This window comes from Mauremys reevesii, linkage group 26 (genome assembly GCF_016161935.1).
Source record: "Mauremys reevesii isolate NIE-2019 linkage group 26, ASM1616193v1, whole genome shotgun sequence".
NCBI classification, from domain to species: Eukaryota; Metazoa; Chordata; order Testudines; family Geoemydidae; genus Mauremys; species Mauremys reevesii.
Genome location: NC_052648.1, coordinates 3,349,598 through 3,364,246, shown reverse-complemented (window position 1 = coordinate 3,364,246; position 14,649 = coordinate 3,349,598). Strand labels below are relative to the sequence as shown.

The window sequence follows — 14,649 nt, the reverse complement described above, 5'->3', positions numbered from 1 at the left end:
AAGTCACTTGAGGACAGAGTAAGATTGAGAGGCTTCCGTTCCTGCAGGCGCAGTGCCAGGAGCGCAGGCGTTCTGGAGCCAACCTGTAAATCACAGCAGATGTCTGCCATTGTAAATTGTTCCCCTTTTCACACTAAACACCGATTTGTCCTCTACCAGAAATCCGTTCTGTTCCAGGTCCCAGGCCTCCCCTGGGCCCAGCCTCACTCTTGATAGGAAACCTTCACAACTCTTACCGATCAGCTCTTGAAAACCTTGCTGTCTTACCTGTGGAAGGCAATTCTCTAAGCAGACTTGTTTCTAAATGGGATATCTTTCAAAGCTTTTCCTTAAGGCACTAGTGACTCTGGAGTGGGTAATGCTCATCTGTCACTTTTTTCTTATGAGAGAATGTGAATAAAAACAGGATCTTTGGGTTTTTGAGTCTGTCTGCTCCTTGTCTGTAGCTGAAGTTATAAGCTGGTTGCTTTGGAAACTGAAGTCCTAGAGTATATTGTGACCTTGTCTTTCTGTAATATCTTCAATTCATTGCTCTTAAAGCCCTTGCCAGAGATAATCAGATCCAGCCCCTCTGCGAGATGGGTGGTATTATCCTGCCTTCACAGATAGGGTAACAGAGGCCCAGAAGTGAAGGTCACAAAGCCAAGTCAGCAAAAAGAACGAGGAGTACTTGTGGCACCTTAACACGGCTACCACTCTGAAAGCAAAGCCAAGTCAGTGGCAGAACAGGGATTACCATTTGAGAAATGATCCCTCTTGGATGGGGAATGGAATGAGGGGCAGAAGCATGGTTCAGCACAGGTCCAACAAATGTCCCGTGTCTGGGGGCCAGAGTGGGGAAAGAGAAAGACAGAACATGTTCTCATTAGGGCCTATAACATCCTCTCAAGTCCATTATTATATGTGGTGTCTAGTCTCCTGATTCCCTTTGCTGTGCCTTCCTGGTTTATTGTGCTCTGCTTCAGAGGAGGGTTCAAATCTGTGGTCTTCAGAGACAGTGAGCTGGAGTTCTTCCATCTGCTTTACCGTCTGTGGCTGAAGCCTGGTTACTGAAGGTTTTGTTAAATTGGCCCCTACATTAGGGATTGAGAATGGGATTGGGAGAGTCTCATGATCTGAACCGTAGTGACCTGCTGCTGTTACCATTTGATGACCTTTGTGAAATGAGTTGATGGTCACTTTCAAAAGACTAATACTAGCCCGACTGATGGGGCAGTTTGCGTAGAGACCACTAGGCATGAAGACGTCTACCTCTAGGTTGGAGTTTCTGGTAGAATAACATGCGGAAGCCTTGCGCTGTTGCTGATCCTGCTTAGTTATCAAGGTAGTGGATGGGCTCCTTTTAAAAACCCTAGGCCTTGTAGGTAGGACTCCGGGAACCCAGGCTATAAACATGGCACCTTTCAATGCCCTAAGTCCAAAGTGAGTGGACAGTTCCTTAGTGATACTCCTGCTGAAGTGGTTGAGGGGATTCCCCCAAAGCCAACAGCTGATATCTACCCAGTGCATCTCCTGGGGTGAACGCCATTGGGAAATGCATCAAAGGGCTCACTCCTATCCATGTTAATGGGGTGGGATTACTGTGGGGGGGGGGGGGAGAGTGATGTAAAAAGTGCAACCAAAGCTTTAACATGACAAAAGGCCGCTTGTGCTTGTGTCTTGGCAAACCTGCTTTTCAGGAGGGGATGGGGTAAAGAGGGGTGTATCCACTGCTGTTGAGTCTCCTTTGCCTTCCTCTCTTGCAGTGTGGCCCCAGGAAGAGTACATTGTGGAGTATTCTTTGGAGTACGGGTTTTTACGCCTGTCTCAGAGCACTCGTCAGCGTCTCAGCATCCCAGTCATGGTGGTGACACTAGGTATGTAAGGGACATGACCGGGGCTCATGCATTAGTTGACAAGACTCTTCTAAAATGCCTGCATGTTGTTTGCCAACACCCCAATTTTAGCCATGCCCCCACATACCTACCTTTGCTTCAATCGCACAGTAACCTTTTATAACAGTGGAGGGGGCTCGCGTTCAGAGAAGGACGGTCTTTACAGGCAGTGTCTTTCCAATACAATGCCCAGGCATCCGTTACGGAGTCCGAATCTAAGCAATCGGTTTCAATATCTGAGGCTAGTGTTATTTTCTAGAGCAGTTGTCCCTCCCAGGAAGGAATCTCAAGAGACCAAACCTAAACGCTGCCCAATTCGTATTATTTTGTTGCTTTTCCTCCTTTGCTTTAAACTTTAGAGGCTAGAAACAAAATAGCTTGCAGCCCTCAGAGACTTAACACTTGTGATGCACAACATTGACACCTATTGTCAGGAGCGATTATCCCTATCAGAGCCAATGATGAGCATGTCTCCTTACCATTGGTGTTTATCTCTAATCATCTCTGCATCCTGCATAGCCACAGGGACCATTATCTTGTGACAGGGTTCTAGTCCACTGATATTCTCTTAATTAACAAGTTTCCAAGGACTAAGTATAGTCTTATACCTTCTAGTGCCAAAAATCTTAATTAATCAGATGCCAAAATATGTGCAGCAATCAGATTAGATTGATTAGACATAAGTAGTGCAAGCAGTGGTGTGTTCTGTTGTATTAAACAGTGATTACAGGGCTCTCTGTTAAAGGTAGGTGGTGTTTTTATTTGGTCTGATCTTTCAAATTCCTACATAAGCACCCTACCTGCCTTACTAAAAATGGCTTGCATTTATATTCCACCTTTCATCTAGATGGATCCCAGCCGCACTGTGAGCTATTACATGTCTATATAAAACTCATTTGAATGTATGTAGCACTTTCATGTCACTATATTGACCTAATCATGGCAGCCACCTCTGTGGTGGAATGCTGAAACTTTTCCATCAGTGCCTGGAATTACCCGGAGATGTTGAGTCACTTTGATTCAACATTTTAAGATCCTTTTGCTTTAATTCTGAATCTCACTGTAACCATCCATCTCCCTGTCCTTACACTTCCTGATTGTTTCTGCCATGTGAAGAACTTCTGTCCATATTGGCCGTTCTCATCCCACTGCAAAAGCCAGTGTTTCTACAGTACTATGCCTACTGTCCTGCTAAAAGGCTCAGACAAGGGAGCGCCATGCTTAGCTGGGGCAAGTGCGCCACTTCCGCTGGCTTAAGGAGGGAGAGTCTAAGCCTGGAAATCGAATTCTGTTTGCTCACACAGCACCACAGAGCATCTGATGGGTCTTGAGGTAAATAGTAACAGGTAGAGTTTCCTGCTCCGTGGTTTCACCTCTGATTGAACAGAGTGAATCTTCTTTACCTTTCATGCAGATCCCACCAGGGACCAGTGCTTTGGAGACCGATTTAGTCGCCTGCTGCTGGACGAGTTCCTGGGTTACGATGACATTCTAATGTCCAGCGTGAAAGCTTTAGCTGAAAACGAAGAGAACAAAGGTAAAGGCACCAGGAAACAATGTTGTGGTGGAATATTTAGAGGAGGTGCATGGAGTCTGTGGGTGCATGAATGGTGTGCCCTGCCTGTTGACTATGCCCTAGTACCGAGAACGGTTACCCGGCTCCATGGGGAGATGGTCACCAGGCAAGTAAAATGAAATAAGTGTGAGAAGAGAGAGGATAATGGCCACAAGGAAGATTTTTCTCCTGCCCTATGCTGAATAAGAATGAAGGATGCACCAATACGGGAAGCTCAGCCTATCATTTATTGTTTAATCAGACCAGGCTCCTCTCTTTCTTCCAGGTTTCCTCCGCAACGTGGTGTCTGGGGAGCACTATCGCTTTGTCAGCATGTGGATGGCTAGGACTTCGTACCTAGCAGCCTTTGTTATCATGGTCATATTTGTAAGTAAAACTGTTTCAGTGCTGCCTGGATTTCTGGACTAGGGCTTGCCAGGTGCTATTTAAGACTTGATTTTTGGTAACTTTTGTATGTGCCTTACATCTGTATTAACACAAGAGGCCACTGCTACTTTTACTCAATAGACTTAAAATCTTTTGCAAATGCAGAATTGACCCTGATGAAACCAATAAGCAGAGGAGGCTGAGATATCATAGATGCCAAACCACTATGCACAGAGTTAGGGCAGTGATCCTCCTTCCTTTGATGCAAGACCATGTAAAACAATAATCTAATGGCTGGTGAGAGGAGGTGTTTAAATATCTCTCGCATGAAGATAAATCAGTCTTCTGTGATCTTTCTCAGAGACAGTGTGTGGCCTAGCTGGAGGTGCACAGGACTGGGACAGAGCTGGAACTTTGGGTTCTGGTCTCAACTCTGTTACAGATTTTTGCTTTGATTTTTGGGCATCACTTAACTTGTCAGAACTAGACTCCTCCTACAGCTAAACTAATTGCCTATCTCTTTCACAGGGACAGCATGTGGTTTAATTACCGTTTGTAACGCACCAAAGAAGCGCTACTTTAAACTAAGAGTGAAATGTGCAGTACAATCTTGGGCTTTGTTACGGTGCTAAGAAAAATCCCCACAAGCTATCAAATTCTTAGTTAACATAAATTCTAAGGTCAGAAGGGTCTGTTATGATCATCTAATCCAGGGGTCGGCAACCTTTCAGAAGTGGTGTGCCGAGTCTTCATTTATTCACTCTAATTTAAGGTTTCGCATGCCAGTCATACATTTTAATGTTTTTAGAAGGTCTCTTTCTATAAGTCTATAATATAGAACTAAACTATTGTTGTATGTAAAGTAAATAAGGTTTTAAAAATGTTTAAGAAGCTTTATTTAAAATTAAATTAAAATGCAGAGCCCCCCGGACCGGTGGCCAGGCAGTGTGAGTGCCACTGAAAATCAGCTCACGTGCCGCCTTCGGCATGTGTGCCATAGGTTGCCTACCCCGATCTAATCTGACCTCCTGCATAGCCCAGGCCAAAGAACCTCACAAGTACATGTCACAGTTTGCAGGTTAACTGTGCACCTCTGACCCCTCTGCGGTCTGCTCAAGGGCACCCCTTTCATCTCAAACCTCTAGCCGTCACCTCTCTGTGAGCAAAGTACTGCAACTCTCTTTCTCCAGACTGAAGATTTAGCCTTCAATTCCTTCTGCCCTTCAGTGTGCGTATCCCAGCAAGTAAGATCGTAGCATAAATCAAGAAAACGTGCTACACGCATGCTAGGTTTACTAAGTGTTTCCAGACCCTGGCATGTTTTCCAGTCCTTCGGGTCCTTCCATCAGGGTTGTGCCCTCTTGGTTACAATCTCTTGTCAAGTATCAGAGGGGTAGCCATGTTAGTCTGGATCTGTAAAAGCGGCAAAGACTCCTGTGGCACCTTATAGACTAGCAGATGTATTGGAGCATGAGCTTTCGAGGGTGAATACCCACTTTGCTGGAGGCATGACTTGTCAGTTATTGGATCAAACTGAGAAATTGAGTCAGTTCAGCTGAGCCTTTATACTAGAAGCCTTTCTTTGTCTCCTGGGCCTCTGGAACCCAGTCTGAACCAGTATATGCAAAAATCCCCAGGAGGTGGTTTCTCTTCGTAGTTGGACCTGTCCCAGGGTTTGCTGTAATGGCCCCACACTGATGATTTGTTCTTGGAGAAGGTTTGGCAACCCTCCCCCGTGGAGCCAGAATATAATTGCTGGTTCACAGAGATACAGATAACATTAAAAACTTGTTTCAGAGTAGCAGCCGTGTTAGTCTGTATCCGCAAAAAGAACAGTAGTACTTGTGGCACCTTAAAGACTAACAAATTTATTTTAGCATGAGCTTTTGTGAGCTGCAGCTCACTTCTTCGGATGTGAAAAACTTGGTACACTAGACTCAAAGATTTCGCATGTGTCTGTAATATCTGTCTCAGTGCATCCCACAATGGCGCATCGGCACAAACTCTATCATATTACGACCTTCTATGGGAAAACAAACTTCCCAGGGCAGTCCAGTTCTAACCCTGATCTGTTTTGCCTTTTCAGACTCTGTCAGTATCAATGCTGTTGCGCTACTCTCATCATCAGATCTTTGTCTTCATTGGTAAGTGCTTCTGAATCTCACTCCTACAAACTGTTTCTTTTGGGATAATGCCGTGCCCTAGTGAACACCCACCCCCTTTGGAGGGCAGGAAAAGAGCTTTGAGCCTACTTGAGACAGTAGATTGTTTATCCCATCTGTCATCCTCGAGCTGGGAAAACACGGTAACATTTTCCAAAGGTTACTCAAAGCAGAAGCTGACATGGCAGGACTTTTGCCACCTGGAGTACGCTGCTTAGTGACCAAGGGACAGATTCTGTCCTAGTGTGAACGCAGCTCCATTGATTTCTAGACTCCTTTTCTTCCTGCTTACATCAGATCTGAATTTAGCCTAAATTCTCCAGAAAAATGTGCTCTTTAAGTTGCCCTTTGTGACCACTTCCCCTCTTATCTGAGGTTGGCTGAATGCAAATCCCATGTTTCAGGACATGGCCTAATGCCTCAGGGGTCAAAAAACCACTGTCCCAAAGGTGCATCCCTGGTGCCTTCTGGGGGATTTCAGCTTCCGCTGAAGCAGTGGGTATAGGTCATTGCCAGGGCAGGATTTGTCAGACCAGTTGCCTGCTCCAGTGTGGGCCTATGTGTTCTGTGAGCTGTAGGCAGTTCGTAGCCATGCACTCCTGCATCTAGTTCTAAAGATGGTTTGTGGCGCGTTACTCTGCTCCATGCGCTGTTGAGAGCCCTACGTGGTTTGCTTTCCTTCTTGCAGTGGACCTCTTACAGATGCTGGAGATGAACATGACCATTGCATTCCCTGCTGCTCCCTTACTCACTGTCATTTTGGCTCTAGTAGGTAAGAACGTGGATTTACTCCTTACATAAAGGAAGAACACTGAGCAGGTCAGAAACAAACTTAGTGTAGCAAGTTGCTTCGAGGTGCATTGAACACACAATCCCTCCCTTGTACCTTGCGTCACTGAGGGTTTAATGTTCTCACTCCCTGCAGAGATGTAATATGTCATGGAACTTGGTGTGACCTTGTTGTCAGGTGTTTTTGTCCTAGTCTCCAGTAGAAATATACCCACACTTGGGTTAGGGCTGGTCAGGATTAGTGATTCTCAGAGCTGTGCATTGGGGGTGGAGGTAATCGTGTGTGTGTACATTATGTATAGCTCTGATCTACTTCTCCGTCTCTCGCTTTCCTGACCTATGTCCTACACCCCCAAAACTTCATTTAAAAACAATAAATCTTGTGCTGTGGCTAACGCTAGAGGTGAAGATTCCAGTCAGCAAGGAAATCTTCGTGCTTTACCTCATCCCCTGTTAGAAACCAGCTCCATTGTGCCTGGTTGCATTTGCTTTGCAATCCAGCAAATGCATCATAGCACCAGTTGCTAGGTAGTGTTTACCCCGGGTGCACCCTTTGGTTCTGGAGAATGGCGAGCTGGGATTACACATTGACCAGGCCCCGCAGCTAGTTGACATGTCAGTATCTTTTGTCCGGCAGGCATGGAGGCCATTATGTCAGAGTTCTTCAATGACACCACCACTGCGTTTTATATCATCCTCATTGTGTGGCTGGCGGACCAGTATGATGCCATCTGTTGCCACACCAATACTAGTAAGAGGCATTGGCTCAGGTAAGAGAGTTGCCCATTCTCCTTCTAGCATGTGCACTTCCATCACTAGCCATGTGCTTCAGACCTATATCGCATGCCACTTTATTCTGCGATGCGAGGCTTCTTTAAAATTTCCATTCAGCGGTGCTGGGTTGGCTTCCATTTCGGATAGCCACTATTTCCCCTTCTTGGCCCCCAATGTTCCTGCGTCTGAAGCCCATATTCTGGAGACAAGCTGGCTCTTTCCTGTATAACTATTAGGAAGTCTCCCTTTTAAAACTGATTCAAACATTTGCCCATTGTCAGTCCTGCTCTGTATTTAGATGAACACCGATGTCTGCTGAGAAAGTCAAGAATACCCATTAGTCAAGGTCTCACAGCAGCTCAATGGGAAATCCCCTCTGCAGGCTGGGGTGGGTGGGTTCTCTCTGTGGTTACGTCCTGTTCCTTATTGTCCCTTCTCTTTCCAGGTTCTTCTACTTGTACCACTTTGCCTTCTATGCATACCACTATCGATTTAATGGGCAGTACAGCAGTCTGGCTCTGGTCACCTCATGGCTTTTCATCCAGGTAAGCAGTGGCCTTCTTTTGCTGCTCATTAGGTAGAAGAGCAGATTATGAGAGACAGATCTATGTCTTAGAGCTAATTCTCCCCGTGGTCACTTCATTAACCTTATGAGGGAGCTGGATAGCAATCTAAGGCTTAAAATATCAAGTCAGAAACTGATCAGGCCACTTGAATGGCTGTGCATGGATGGACACAGACTAGAGTAAATTACCCCTGAGTCACTGACGCCACAATGTAGACTCTATAAAAGCTGTTTCAAAGTTGGGTTTGAACAGAAATCCTCACTTAACCAAGAGATCTGTGCACTCTCTGGGAACATGAGGGTAAAGGGTGGATGAAACTGCCAAATCCCTTAAGATACAGGGCCTTGGACTTCTAGGTCATGGGTTCAAATCCATCTGTGGCCATTAGTGACTTAAAATGGGACCCATAAAATGATTGAGGGTTAATGGCAAGTGAGTTTTGGGCAGGGTAGAGGGTCTCGGTCAAATTCCCACTGAATAGCTGTCCAGATAACCATAAGGCACCTTCCTAAATGATCTCTTTGTGAGGGTTGTGACTCGGGGGCCAGGGGCTGAATGGGCGTATGCAGAACTCCCCATGCAGGTGATGCCTGTGGTGATGGTTGAATGGTATAGAGGATGCTTGCACTGCCGCTGCCTGATGTCCCTGCTCTGTGGCTAGAGGACTTGAGTGTCTCTGGCTGATGACCTGACACCTCGCACCAGCTGTCAGCTGTCCATAGAAACTCCAGATATTCCTGGCTGCTGCCTTCCTCCCCATCCCTCCTTAAGAGGCTTGGAGTCTGTGGTCCCCTGGTTGGTTGCAGGGCTTTTGTGGCCCCACTAAGCTGCTGGAGAGGCCTCTAGGTACCACAGTGGAAGGCGGAAAATCCTTCCCAAAATGTCTAGGTTTGACTCTAAATCCTGAACGTTTCTGGTTCCAGTATGAGCCGAGCAGCCTAGCCACTCCCCTGCTCTTGTGATTACAACAGTTAAGGGAACCAAGCCACAGGCTTTCTACAGGGCGGCAGCAAAAACCTCTTTGGCAGATCTTGGCCAACAAGTAACTCCTTTCCCTTTGTGTTCCTTAGCACTCCATGATCTATTTCTTCCATCACTACGAGCTGCCGGCCATCCTCCAGCAGATCAGAATCCAAGAGATGCTGCTGCAGAACCAGCAGGTGGGTCAAGGGACCCAAACAACGCTGCAGGACAACCTTAACAACAACACTACAGCCGCCCCCACCGACATGGGTGGCAGGCGGCCCCATCCGGCAGCTGGTCCCACCGCAGAAAGCAGCAGCCCCAGTTCTCTGGCTCCCAGCGAGGATCCCAGTGCTGTTGCCATTGCAGCTGCTACAGCCTCTTCTGTAGGGAGTGATCTGAACTGGGTAGCTGAAACTGCTGCCATCATTACAGAAGCCTCGTTTCTGTCTGACCTGAGCACTACCCTCTTGGAGCCAAACAGGGTGCATGAAGCCATAGCCAATGGGAGCCCACAGGATGCTGCTGTCGCTGCTGCTTCAAGCTTGGTAGCCCGAATTCGAGTCAGTAGCGACCACGTGGAGACTGCTATGGGCTCCATTACTATTGAGGTCTCTTCAACAGCAGTGGTTCCTGCAACAGATGCGCCCCCTGGTGCAGAAGACACACCAGCCGCCCCCCTTGTCCCAGCACAGGAGGATGGTGGGTCTGTCCCCAGTCCTTCCTTTCCTGAGCAGACTGAGGCTGCAGGGGAGTCACTGAGCCAAGCAGAACCTAGTGGAAAGGACTGTGTTGCAAACAGTAACCTGGCAGAGACCCCTCAGCCCCTCACGCAAGATACTGATCTGGTCAAGCATTTGGATAGTGCTTTTGGGGACCATGGGGAGACCGCCCCCTGCCCAACAGCAGTGGACGGTACAGCCTGCTCCGAAGCTCACTCGGAACCAGAGTCCAGGAGCCTGTCCTGAGCTTGTTCTCTCCTTGATCTCTGGCAGTCCAGAAGGAGTCTAGATTTCTTATTTCTCCCCATGCCTCCCCCATAATTCCTTTTAGTGGAGGCAGAGCAGCTGGAGCGCGGGAAAGAGGCAGTACGTTTCTCCCCTGGACAGTAGATGTGTATGTGTGTAAAAGGACAGACTAGCCGGGAGCCATTAATACCCAGCATCCCTCTGCAACTAGACCTGCAGAGAGAGGTTCTTCACTGCATGCAAGCTGCTGGGCCCCACGTTTTTCTTAAGCCATTGGCAGACAACAGGGCTGCAGGGTTGCTGCATTTGGGCTAGTCAGTGTCACACTTCTGTGGTTCCCCCTTCTTCCTCTCCTGCGTTGCTCTTACAAGGAAGGGCTTCCAGGTGTACCGGCTGGATCAGCTGCTGGGGACTGAGTTGTTAGCCCTACTTGCCTTTGCAAGTGTGACCCAAATTGTACTAAACAATTTCTTTTGTTTTAACCAAAAAAAAAAAAAAATCTTTGTGATGAGATGCATCTAATGTGGTGTATTGCTGGAAAGACAGGCAGGAAAGCTCATCAACTGAAATGGAAACGAACTTCAGGGGCTGTCAGGAACCACTTGCTGGAGCTAAGAGTCATTTCCTTTCATCAGGGGAGCTTCGGTGGATGCTGCTTGACATCTTCACTCTGACAGTTAGGTAGCGTCTAGCTGATTTCTCTGCAGCTGAATCTCCCTGTTCTCAGCTCTTGTTCCTCACCAGCCATGTGGGCTTGACTGTATAGGGGTTTTCTGGCTACTTAGCAAAGGAGTAAAGTTGGCTATTGCAAAGACAAATTCTATATATAGCTCTATCTATTTTTAGGAAGATGCAGAGGTTTTAAAGGGTGAGACACAAGTCTGTATTAATGGAGGGAGAAGATACGGGTGGCAGTTTCCTTACGTTCCTGTCTTTTAGAACTGCAGTTTAACAGAATGTGTGTGTGGTGGGGGTGTTCAGGTCTCCTTTGGAGATCCCCAGAGGGCATCAGCAAGCTTGGCCTTCCGCTAGGGAAAGTGCATCTTAAGCCCTGTGCCCTTTTTCCAGATATCATTGCAGTAGAGAAGCTGGGAAATAGGGCTTTGATTAGCTGTAGTTAAGCATCTTTCTGCTGCACTCTCCCCCTGACCTCTTACCAGTGGCAACCCTGTCCTGGGAGAGGTGAAACATGAGGCTGTTTTCCTGTGCTAACGGATCTCTGAGAGCCGGTCAGCACTGTCTGAGCGGATAGGTTCATACTGCTTCCCCAGCAGGTGGCAGGGGTGTGCTTGGAACCATCTAGGCTGATTCTGGGATGGATCCCCATGGCTATCCTCCCTTTTCCATTCCCACTGCACCCCCGAAAGGAGAGCAGCTCTTCTGGCTGCCACATGGCCTCCGGCAGGGGCTCTCTGACTCCAGCACCTTAAACGCATAGCACACAGACTGGGTAAGCTCGAGCCAGGGGCTGTGGCCTGAAAACATGAGTTAGAAACTGAACTATAGCTTCCATAATTCATGGAAGAGCCTTCAGGGACGCATGTGTGTAGCCTGGTCACCACCCAGCTCCACTCTTTGGTGGCTTAGCTTGTCTCTTCAGTGCCTTGTCCCATGCATGGGACACCTTCACACCCTAAGATTGGGCCCTTCCATGAGTCGAGAAGTCCCCTTGGCACAGCACCAAAAGGGGAGACTGCAGGTAGAAAACCGTTACTCGTGATGGTTCCGGAGAAAAGCAAAGGACCCGAACACTGAAGCCAAGAAGAAATGTAGATAAACCCTCCCTCTCCTCCCAGGCAAAAAGGACTCCTGGAGCACTGTCCTGCTGAGAGGAGAGGCAAAGCTAGCTGTGAGATTAGTGTCTCACCCTGGTAGACTGTAGTTTGCCGAAGGGCTATCCGGCTCTACACCTTTTTACTAACTAGTTGTAGCGGGTGACATCTGGTACCCAGGTTAGAGAGGCTGCATTAGACACCAGCCTGTTAGCAGCAGCAGCGTTTTCTAGTTCACTCAGCCTGCACTGGAATGCCCAGCCTGGGAGCTGCTTCCTTTGGAGAAGGGTTTGTGGTAGGTGATGTCCGGTTCCCCCAGCAAGACTCAGAGGGGAGATAAACTCAGGAAAAGGTGGCATATGTGGTGGAAAAGGGAAGTGCCATGGGGGAGGGTGGGGCTTAGCCCCCCTTGATTAGAGGGGCGCTGGGAGGCATGTCTCCAGGGGGACAGAGACCAAGCTGTGGAATTGTCCTTGGGCTCCATTCTTGTCTACGTGAGCTAAGCAGCCCTCATCTGGGAGGGTAAGTGCAGCTGGTGTTTTCTTCCCGTCTGATCAGTCCCAGGAATGAGGCCCTCTGGCATTTCCACTGCTTAGCACATGGGGAAGGTGCTGTTGGGTGGGGAATTGGCGTGTGATCGAAGGCTTTGCCATGTCAGTGGCTGCCCAGCGCAGAGGGGTTTCCGACAGTATCTTCGCTTTCTGTTTCTCTGCCTTTCCTCCCCAGAAACCCCTTTTTAGGGAGTACATGCTGCTGCTGCTGGAGATGGAGAGCGCTGGCCAGGGCCCGATATGTTGGTGGACCCCTCTCACTACACCCAACCTCCTCAGGAGCGAGATGGGGTCCAGCCAACATCTCCCCCCTCAATTATCTGATGCTGCTTCTAGGCAGGTTGTAAAGGTCAGAGCACAAGGCAGCAGAAACAGCTGTAGGATTTGGGGGGGGGGGGAGGGAAATGAACCAAATCATTTGCTGAATGAAGGCTAGAGTTCATTCTATTTAATTAATGTACAAAATGTGTTTGTATATAGAATAAATATTATCTCTAACGGCGTCAGTGGTGCTGCTTTGCTAACGGTCGTGCTGGGGTCCTGGGCAGGCTGGACCTGGTCTTCAGTCCGGACAGTATCATGTACTCTCAGCGCCTAGGTGTAAGCCTGTCATAGGATCTGAGCACCTCCCCGCCCTGGAGGTAGGGCACTGTTAGTCTGCCTTTGTTACAGAGCAGGAGCTGACACACACAGTAAGTGACTTGCCCAAGGAGGCTGTGGTGGAGCAGGGAATTGCCCTGGGTCGCCCAGGCCAACCCCCCGAATAACACTGGAGGGGCTAGAAGAGCACCCAGCCTTTGACCGGAGGCTCATTGCACAGCCCTATGGCGAAGCTGCTGCTGCCCTTCTGTAGCTAGTTCTCCGAACTACAGTGAGGACTTGGGAGCTTTAAATACTTTTGAGGGTCTGGGTCTGAGCGACCAGGGTTTCCGTCTCTCAGATTTACTGACCTCCCTTTAAAAAATACATTTTCTGTTCAAACTTCAGAGGGCTGGACAGCACCCTTTGGACCTTTAATGCTGCCCGGCTCATGGTCAGTCACCCTCTTACGTGTAGGACTGCTGCATTCTCAACCTGCATCTCTGATCTTCCAGCACATCAGAGATGAGGCAAGCCAGGACTTTCCTTCTGCCTGAAACGAAGGGATTGTCTTAACCAGAACCATCTTTTGTGCTTGCTCATTGCTGGCAAGGGAGTCCTGCCGTGACGGAAGAGAAGTTACCCTCTCCATAAAACCCTTTTGCTGCTGGGATGAAGGTGGAAGGAGATTTCCCCCACCCCCAGCTTTACTCAAAAATACAGTTTTGTGACAGATTCCCTGTAGCTCTGTCAACTTAAATTCTGCAATTTTGTGCCTTGCTAACTCAAATCTTAATTCACTAAATAAAATCCTAATCCCAGGCTGACTGTTGCATTTGAAAAACAGCTCAGAGTGAAGGAAATATGGGGAGAGAAACTCCTGCTGGTGAGGGAGCTGGACAGAGCTTCTTTCCACAAGCTTGGGGGCTGGAGGAGCTAGTGAGCAGATTCCTGAGTCAATCTACATTTTCACCCCCTCCCCCCACATTTAACCACCTGCAGAATCTGAAGGGGGTGGCTGGGAGGAGACGTCTGCATTGCTTTTTATTCTAGTTAAAATCTTCAACTTTGTACACTTTATTTACAACCAATGTTACAGCCGCTGCTAGCGAAAGGAAACACTTAGAATTTGCATCACCCAAACCCCTGCACAGCGTTTTCTGGACAACTGTCACCCTCAGATGTAGGGAAATTCGAGTAGGTGTCTCTTCCGTGTCTCACACACTCACCTTTGGGGAGAGAAGGGATCCTAAACGGCATAAACTTTCCTAGCCTGAGGCATCGGTTCTTAGTTCCTCAGTGGATTCCATCTAGTTTCCCCAAACACCTGTTTTAAATAGGGAAGGATTCTTCCGTCCGAGGCAGCGGGGAAAGAACTAACCCTGAACCCTTGCGAAAAGCCGGTCCTGTCCTCTCACCTGCAGTAATCACTATGTAACTGAAATGGTTCTGAAGTGAGGTTCTCCTTGGTAGGAATGTGTTTGCCATTACCAAAGGACAGCAGCAGGATGGGAATTGGGTCCCAGCTGTGATACAAAGGAATTAATTTAAAACAAAGCAGTGAGTGAGTCGGGCCCTGAACCACCTGGGGAGCGTTTCCCGGTTGCTGTGATCTGTGCTAAAGTAACAGCCCACTTCCTAGGCAGCTCCACCACTTCCCCAACCAGGAGCCTCTGCACGTGCTCTCCAGGCACTGGTTTGATTTAAGA

General features: G+C 48.2%; 1 protein-coding gene across 2 annotated transcripts in view; it reads left to right on the top strand.

Annotated features, from left to right (window-relative positions):
- The window catches only part of TMEM259 (transmembrane protein 259), a 31,508-nt gene extending 16,865 nt beyond the window's left edge, over positions 1-14,643 (top strand). For both annotated transcript variants that reach the window (XM_039515635.1, XM_039515634.1), the window contains exons 4-11: positions 1,746-1,856; positions 3,289-3,411; positions 3,716-3,816; positions 5,903-5,960; positions 6,667-6,750; positions 7,405-7,537; positions 7,987-8,086; positions 9,178-14,643. In XM_039515635.1, coding sequence (XP_039371569.1) covers positions 1,746-1,856; positions 3,289-3,411; positions 3,716-3,816; positions 5,903-5,960; positions 6,667-6,750; positions 7,405-7,537; positions 7,987-8,086; positions 9,178-10,038 — 1,571 coding nt within the window. In that variant the 3' untranslated portion in view covers positions 10,039-14,643. The remainder of the gene's footprint in view (positions 1-1,745; positions 1,857-3,288; positions 3,412-3,715; positions 3,817-5,902; positions 5,961-6,666; positions 6,751-7,404; positions 7,538-7,986; positions 8,087-9,177) is intronic.
- Positions 14,644-14,649: the final 6 nt, after the last annotated feature.